General features: G+C 41.8%; 1 protein-coding gene across 3 annotated transcripts in view; it reads right to left on the reverse strand.

Annotated features, from left to right (window-relative positions):
* The window catches only part of LOC106806133 (NAD kinase-like), a 35,484-nt gene that overhangs the window by 24,493 nt on the left and 2,387 nt on the right, over window positions 1–8,604 (reverse strand). For 2 of the 3 annotated variants that reach the window (XM_014807989.1, XM_014807988.1), the window contains exon 2: window positions 5,770–5,954. In XM_014807989.1, coding sequence (XP_014663475.1) covers window positions 5,770–5,954 — 185 coding nt within the window. Of the gene's footprint in view, window positions 1–3,161; window positions 3,333–5,769; window positions 5,955–8,604 lie in introns of those variants that run through there. The other variant, XM_014807990.1, reaches the window with a different exon arrangement.

Consider the following 8,604-nt stretch of genomic DNA (forward strand, 5'->3'; position numbering starts at 1 on the left):
GTCAGCGTACGTGCCGCGTGTGTGCGTGTGTGCGTTCGTGTATGTATGTATGTGTGTGTGCGCGTATGTATGTGACAACTATGTGTGTGTGCGTGTATGTGTGTGTATGTGTGTGTGCATATGTGCATGTGCTATAATAAAGATCAAAGTTAGAATTTTTACTGTCTGTGCACGTTCGCACACAGAATCCGATAACCGTTCTATTGGGTATAAGTCCAGACTACTCAAACGTACTTTGCCTCGGTGTGCCAAGGTGCACCGCTCGTGCACGCGGCTGATGCAACCACACGCAGTGCAGAGAAACACCTCTGCCTACGCCTATTTAAAAAGTTCAAGGAACGAGAGCGATGCCACTTTTACTTCGCCGTCGACAGTCATACATATCCTTTCGACAATTACACAGCTGGGCGACACACACACGCGCGCGCACGTACGCACACACACATAGTTGTCACATACATACGCGCACACACACATACATACATACACGAACGCACACACGCACACACGCGGCACGTACGCTGACACATGGATGACACACACAAACACACACTCAAGTACACGCACACGCACACGCACACGCACGCACACGTGACGTTCACACACCGTGACACTACATGACAGCTAGTGCTTTTAAATACAACTGACTCGCTCAGTCTGACAGTAGTATTAAAGCACTGTCACGTAGTTGAACTGAGTGCTGAGCAGGTATCGGACAACTCATAGCCTAGTCGTAAACATGCCATTCATCGTCAGTTTGCTTCTTACAGCAAAAGATCAATCAGGATAAACAGTTTGTGTGTGTTTAGAACGACTACGAGTCCTAGGAGTAGATCCCGTCGGCGCTTTTTTTTCCTGAACCAGTTGGAATGAGAATCCCGTACATTGTGGCTAGTTTCATACTACTATTCCAGCAGGGGTCCGTTGTCAGAAACAGAATTAGTCTTAAAACACGAATCTTACGTATCAAAAGACTTTATCATAGATCTTTTACAGAAACGTGGTAAGGTTACGAGTTTCTCACACGCAGTGTATAGAAGTGCGGTCTACGAGAAATTAACGTTAGGCTTAAAGTTAAGACTAATTTCGTGTCTGACAACGGGCCCCAAGTTATATCACGGCCCTAAGTATTGTCCCCCAAGCAAGTAAGCCCCTAGTATTGTCGTAGTATATAGTATTGTAGTAAAGTAGACCCTAAGTATTGCTCATATGGTATATGTCCCCCAGGGTACTGCCGGAACGTACCCTGGGTACTGGGGGACATAGACCCTCTCAGCCTAAGTATTGTCGTTTGGGTAACTGGTACGCGCGCTGGTACAGCTCCCTGGTACGCGCGCAGCAAGGCCAGCCATTTCAATGCTACATGTATCAACAATTTGCTCAAGTCGTCACGTCGCGTACATGACAAACGTTGTTTGACACAGCGAAGGTGAGCGAGTGAGATTGCAGGACGTGCGTGTGCTCGACGCAGTAAAAACTCACCACACATGATATGATATAATAGAATTACTCATCTAATAACGTAATGTGAGCCAGTTTTTCACCGCCATCCAGTTTGCATACAAGGATTTATTTCTGGTGCAAAACAATATATACACTGTAATACATAAAATACTAGTATTCGGCCCCCACGAATACTAATAATATCGCAACGCGTAAATGACATCAGTCTATGAATCAATAAACAGACGGAGCCTGATTGCAATGTTTGATTCGTGAATTATCCTATACAATGTGTTTCATTACCTCAACCGAAGACCTAAATATTTAATATTTCACGATACGATATTTTACGATATATTGTGTGGCGCCAACGAACACAACCTACGAATTGTGGCATAATTTATACGAACCATTGCCAAGTGTACTTTCATGAGCCGAAATATATATATATTGCTTACTCGCTTACCTAGATAAATAATCAAGTATCTTCCACCCCTGACAAGGACATATAATTGCTGCTCTCTTTCGCGCCGCTCTTTCTCTCTCTCTCTCTCTCTGGTCCTCTACGTCTGCTCTCTCTCTCGTCCTCCGTTCATCTTTCCCTCTCTCTCTCCTATATATATCATAGTATATAATATATATATATATATATATTATCATTAGAGGCCACTCTAATCTACTCCTGAATATATATATAGGTGGAAATATTGCATTCGTGCATAAAATATCACAATCTATCAATTTCATGATCCCAGCAAGAAATGCGAATGTACACGCGCCGCTGAAACGCACGAAAACTCACGGTAACCGCTCATGCATCTCCTCCTCCTCACATCTAGCGGCTCGCTATCACCACCACCACCAAGCTCAACCTGGTCTACGTCAATCGGCTTACAGGGAGAGCACCGGCATTACATAATATCCTCACGCGGACAAAGGCACGGGTTTGGAGCAGCAAGATACAGTCACACACATGCGCACACTCGCGGTTCTCTATATTTTTCACGACATTATGATAAGTCAGTCTTGGCAATAAGACCTAAAAAAAACGTTTCTTTCCGCCAACGAGCTGAAAAAAATTGGACACGGTAGGCAGGCAAAACCTTTTTTATCAAATATTTTTTATTAATTTTTTGTATTCTAACAATACTTGTTTTATACTTATAGCAGCCCATATAATGACTTCAAAGTCAAATCAATGCATTCACCGATCGATAATACGTTGGGAATTAATTTATTTAAAAAACCATTTTTTAAACAATTTTTTTTTGCCGATCACAATAAAAAGTTTGGACACGGCGGTTTAAAATGGACTCGGTCGGGTTAGCGGAAACAAACGTCTTTTTTAGGCCCAAGTCTCTAACCCAGCTAGGCTAGATTAAAAAAAAACTTATTAACGAGTAGTAAACTCCATTAAAATTAGCCAGTCCTTGTCAAAAGTTACCAGTCTAGCACTAGCGGACGGGCTGCTATATTCAACATCTGACAAGCCGCTCAGGAGTTAACACCACCTCTCTAGCCCACGAGAGCAAATCAAGGGCGAGAAATCGGAAGTTGGTCCCGCTTCCCAATTAGCGGCCATATAACGGTCTCATATGATACTGAACCGAATGAACGAAACAAACTAACACGACTAGACTAAAGTAACAGAAACGCTGCGCTCTCTCTCCTCTTTTAAGGTTAATAAGAGGAATTGGCCCGCCGCGCATTATGTATACCTGAGTAGTCTGTGGCCGTTCTCTTCAGCCACATCGACGAGCACGGCGCTGAATTCACCATGGTTCTTCATTTCTACTTTGCCCACACGACTATGCGTGAACGCGTGCATTCACGTGCTCACAGCGACTGACTACTTTGCTGCGAGTAACGGCCGATACAAGGGTACGTCGTCCACCTGCACTTTACCGTCAACTAATGCTGATAGATCTTAGACTTCGATTGATCGTGCTCAGAGAAACATGCTCTGCACACACAGACTGGAAATGCGTGTCGCAGTATACGGTGACTCTCTCTCTATATATATATCAAGAGCTAATAATAAAAAAGGTATTATTAGCTCTTGTATATATATATCATCACATCTCACGTCACGACTTCCGATATGACACAAGCACGCACACGCACTCAAGAACGTACTGACGTACTTAGGCAGGTGGTGGATGTGTCTACAGGGTAGGTGAGGGATGTGTCTACCTGGTGGGGAATGTGTCTACAGGGTAGGTGGGGGATGTGTCTACAGGGTAGGTGGGGGATGTGTCTACCTGGTGGGGAATGTGTCTACAGGGTAGGTGGGAGATGTGTCTACAGGGTAGGTGGGAGATGTGTCTACAGGGTAGGTGGGAGATGTGTCTACAGGGTAGATGGGGGATGTGTCTACAGTGTAGGTGGAGGAGGTGATGTCTCTGTATGTGGGTGGGGGATGTGACCTCGACTCACGCCGTATTATCCTGTACTGCGAGAGGATATCCTAATTAAATTTAAACTAATAAAACGTCAGCAGGTACTGTTAAAGGATATCCTCCATCACAATCCGTGTCATGAGGGGGAATATAGACCACCTCACATTAAAATCATGATGAAACATCAACCAGTTCTACACGCTGATATCTCTCACCAAATTAATTATATCACACCAATACCAGTCCTACGGAAAACAATCATTGGTCCTTGCCAAAACAAGCCTATGAAACGGGAGAACACTAAGGATATCTAATGCTTGTTAGTAGTTTAGTACACTACAAAACGAAATGGTTAGTCATGAATAAAAGTGCTATATATAGGACAATATGCTACTATCTCTATATATGTTCTCGAGATGTTTGTGAGAGTACTAGACGACTACTGCTGGCCGACATAGCATTATCACTGAATCAACGTGCCCTATCATGACACGTTATCACGCATCAATACGTTTGCTCACGATCCACTAGTAAATAAGCCAGAAGTACCTACTTACTTTTATTACTTATACTTACTTGCTTATATTTACTAGTGGAGCATGAGCAAACGTATATATATTAAAGCTATTAATAATTATTATAATAAAGCTATTATAAGAGCAAAATATAATATATTACTTTTGCTCTTATAATATATATTACTGCGCATGCATTCGTGGTATGCCTATCTGCATATATGGAGAGAGGCCACAGAAAATGGTGACATTTTTTGCAAAACACATAAGTCTGATGATATTAAGTCACGATGAACCGAAAGAGAGCAGCCCCAATATTTTATGAAAGCACATCTATGAGGGATGGAATAAAAGCATGATGTTTAAAAAGTTTTGAGTCATGCAACTATTGGCACTGGCTTGCCCCTACAGCAAGGTTTTGATTCCTAATAACAACTGCACGTTATTATTTCGCACAGCAATTTCATTGAATAAAAATGCTCCTTACTTTCACTGTTCTAGTTTTGTGAGACTTGATGCTTAAATGAGATAGCACCAGTTAACCAACAGATCATATAAGTGACATCAATGTGTCAATATTTTGTAGCAAGGAACATATATCTAAAACACTATTGCAACTTGGGTTTTATGAGCTTTATTATGTACCATATGCACGCAATGTAGACTTTAATCTGTCGATGCCATCAAACAATCGCTTAATATTCATGTACAAGTGCACTTTTGCAGGGTGCAAAATTAACACGAGTCTGGAGTCAAATACTCCCTGATTTGACATATGTAGAAGTCCGTGTGACTCCCTAAAAATTCTGCTATACTAACTAGTTCGTTCCAGAGCACGGCCTCGCGGAATTGCCGTATTTTTTCAGCAAACGTCCAAAGACAATTTGGCAGACATGCAACCGCATGAATCTTCAAAATAAGCACACACGTTATTGATAATATCTTAATGATGTTTTGAACTTCAGACTGCAGACTCCCTCTTTTTGAGGGCAGGGAGTCCGTTGGACTCCCTTGTTCAAAGGTTAATTTCTACCCCTGCTTTTGCTTAGACACACTGACCATTGGGCCACCAAGTGTCTTTGTTGCTGTAAACATTTCACAAGCACATCCTGCTAATGATGTCATACAGACACAGCACCCGTTGAAGGAAGTACAGTTGGGAGTCTCTGCTACTTGGCACACATATTTTGTCAGCTAATCAGTTTTACAGCCAAACATCAAACATTTAGTTGTAGCCTGTAGCGCAAAACCTAATATGCAAACTTGGTCCATTATCATAGTGAGATTTACTTAGTGGGTTAAATTAAACGAACATTTGAAATTCAAGAAAATTTCAACGTTGCCTCAATCAGTCAGAAGGAGACGCTATACTAACAGCCGTAAACAAATCCTACTTTGCTCGTTGCTCTTACCTGAATACTTTTTCGACACGCATCGGCATCTTATTTTTCGCGAAGCCATTTCGTGTCCTCCCCATCATTCCGAGCGGGGCTATCGCGTGCGAGCCGGACGTCTCGCCATCATCGACGTCCTGCCAGTGCTCCTCCCCATGGTCCTCCTCATGAACACAGGAGTCTCCATCGTCTGTGTCGAGAGCCTGGCGATATCAAGCACAGCATATAATCCCTGTGACAGTTACAAATAAAACCAAACGGGATCGTAAATACAATCATGGTGCCCAACTCCAAAGCTAGTGCGAACCTCAATTCCTAATCCCAACATTGACTGTAATTCCTAACCCTATCCCCAATCCAACCCTTATCTATGAATGCTGACACACCCCAGGCAGTATGAAGGTGAGGGTTAGTCAATTAAATGCACATTCACACAACCAGTTACATACATCTTACTGTAGAATATGAGATGCAGAATGCAGGAATTCTAGCAGGGAAGGGTGCGGTCATGTGGAAAGGAGGTGAAGTAGAGAAGAGAGAGAGATTACTCATACATTCGTTTTTTTGGAAGAAATACGGTTTCAATCCGATGGATTTTGATTACACATTTTCTATTTTGATGCATTTTATTCTATTTTTACTGAGAGCGACTATTTGGTGAATACTGGAAAAGTCGGGTCTGCACGCACCAAATAAGTCAAAGGACCGTACAATCCGTGCATTGATCAATTTGATGAAAACATACACTAAAAGTCAGTGTCACTATCAATCATATGAAATAATTCCAAATATAAAAAATTCGTTGGAACTGACAGTGACAATACAAGTCAGTGCTCGAAATAAGCGTTGTCCGGTTGTCCGAGACAACCAGAATTTGCGCCGGACAACCTAACCAGTCTGAGACATTGTCCGGTGAACAACCAAGAAAAACGTGACGAAAAACGCACTTTATTTATATTTTTCTGACTGCGAATTGAATTTCTTTCGGCTGTCGATCGGCCTGCATTGCGTCCATAGCTAGTGTTGTTTCGCGGCTTCTCATTGGTCAGCAATGCCGTGTAATATGGGTGCTTTGGCCAATAAGTATGCGTATCACAACTCACGTTCGTAGCGACAACAAATTTGACTGTGTGGACAAGTTTCATCGACGAGTAAACAGGTAACTACTTATCGATCACTACAAACGTTTTTTCTGAAGAGACAAATGACTTGTTGCTGGTAGATTTGTTGTGGCAGTGATGTAATCGAATCTGCCTGAGAGGTAAACATGACTAACTAGACCGAGTGTGTCAGCGATAATAGAGGAATTCTATAGCTAGCCTAACCCGACCAGGCTGTGTGACTAACGTCAATATACAGTATTCTAACCCTAGCAATACCGTTTCTTGGAGCTATAGCTAGCCATGTCAAACCATTTTAAACTTATTAAAAAAAACAACAACCATGCAGTGAGTCAGTAAGTATAGCTGTTCCAGTTGTTAAGAATGATATCAATCTTGAAACAGACTTCTTAGAGTTGAGAAGAAAATTATATGTTTTTATACAAAACGGATTCTATTAAAATGACAATGATTAAAGGAGCTTAGGTTTGGATTCTAGACAAAGTTCTGTGTTCCATTGGCATTGATTCAATGAGACCTGGAATACATTTTGCACGATATATTCAGTTGCAGCTTGAATTTTTATTTAATGGGTATATAGTGATAATTGTAGCCAATGTCATTTAGTATCCAGTCACAGGAGTCACACTGCAATAATATTATTATACATCTGAATGATCTGATCATAAGTGGACCAATTGATATATAATAATATTATTGCAGTACGACTCATTAAGTATGAGTGAATACCCTGAAACCCGATATCTTGCATTTTTATAAACCAAAATTTTTTGCTAATGTCAAGACTCATGCAAAAGAAGATTAACTAGTCACGATGACCGTCCTGATTCATGCAAAGTATTAAGTTTACAGGTTGAAATAAAATAAATTTAAAGATATCGCTCCTACAGTATAACTGTATGTTTTTGGGCAGAGCGTAGTTGGGGGGAGGGGGGAAGTGGGGATCCATGTTGATCCGAAAGTAAAAAAAAGAAGAGAATTGTCGTAGTCAGAATGAAGGCTGTACATGTACTCAAAAGTGCCGCAAATACCATCTCCTGTGATCTACATTTTCAAAATTTTCTGGGGGAGGACCCCCATACCCCCCACCTGTTTTTCACCCCTCCTCCTTGAAATCCTAGATCCGCCACTGAACAATTACATATCTTGAGAGCAGAGAACAATGAACCACAAGTGCCGCGGAGCGACAGCGCTCATCTCACGTCTACTGCGGTGACTCTGTGGTGGAGTGGTGGGATTCTAGTAAACCCTGTTGGTCCCAAATGTGTTCACATACACACCGAAACAGTGGAAGGCACAGGGATGGTATCAGGAACCTTCTCAAAGGAATGTTCGTTGGGATCGTTATGAAAGTTGCCACGAGATGGCGCGTACGTTTAAGTGTCTTCAGATTAAAGATGGAAGCTCCCATCGTACGTAGTAGCAACAACTATTTGCAAGACAGAATAGGTAAGCAATCATCCATTTACCTACGCAAGCCTACAGGCTGAAATAGAGAGCTGCCACCTATAACTAATTAACACAGGCAAAAACTACACAGTACTATCACCACCACATGCACTGGCAGTGGCATAAGTTACATGTAACACACTGACAGTACAGAATGCCATAGAAATTATACGATTTAAGGAGCATAAACCTTCTTCAACCAAATTTAGCTTTTGAAATTTCACTGTGACATTGTAGCCTCATAGGCATGTATAGATTCTACTAGCAAACCCGGCAGTCAAAT

Source organism: Priapulus caudatus, unplaced genomic scaffold, assembly GCF_000485595.1.
Source record: "Priapulus caudatus unplaced genomic scaffold, Priapulus_caudatus-5.0.1 Scaffold143, whole genome shotgun sequence".
Lineage (NCBI taxonomy): Eukaryota > Metazoa > Priapulida > Priapulimorpha > Priapulimorphida > Priapulidae > Priapulus > Priapulus caudatus.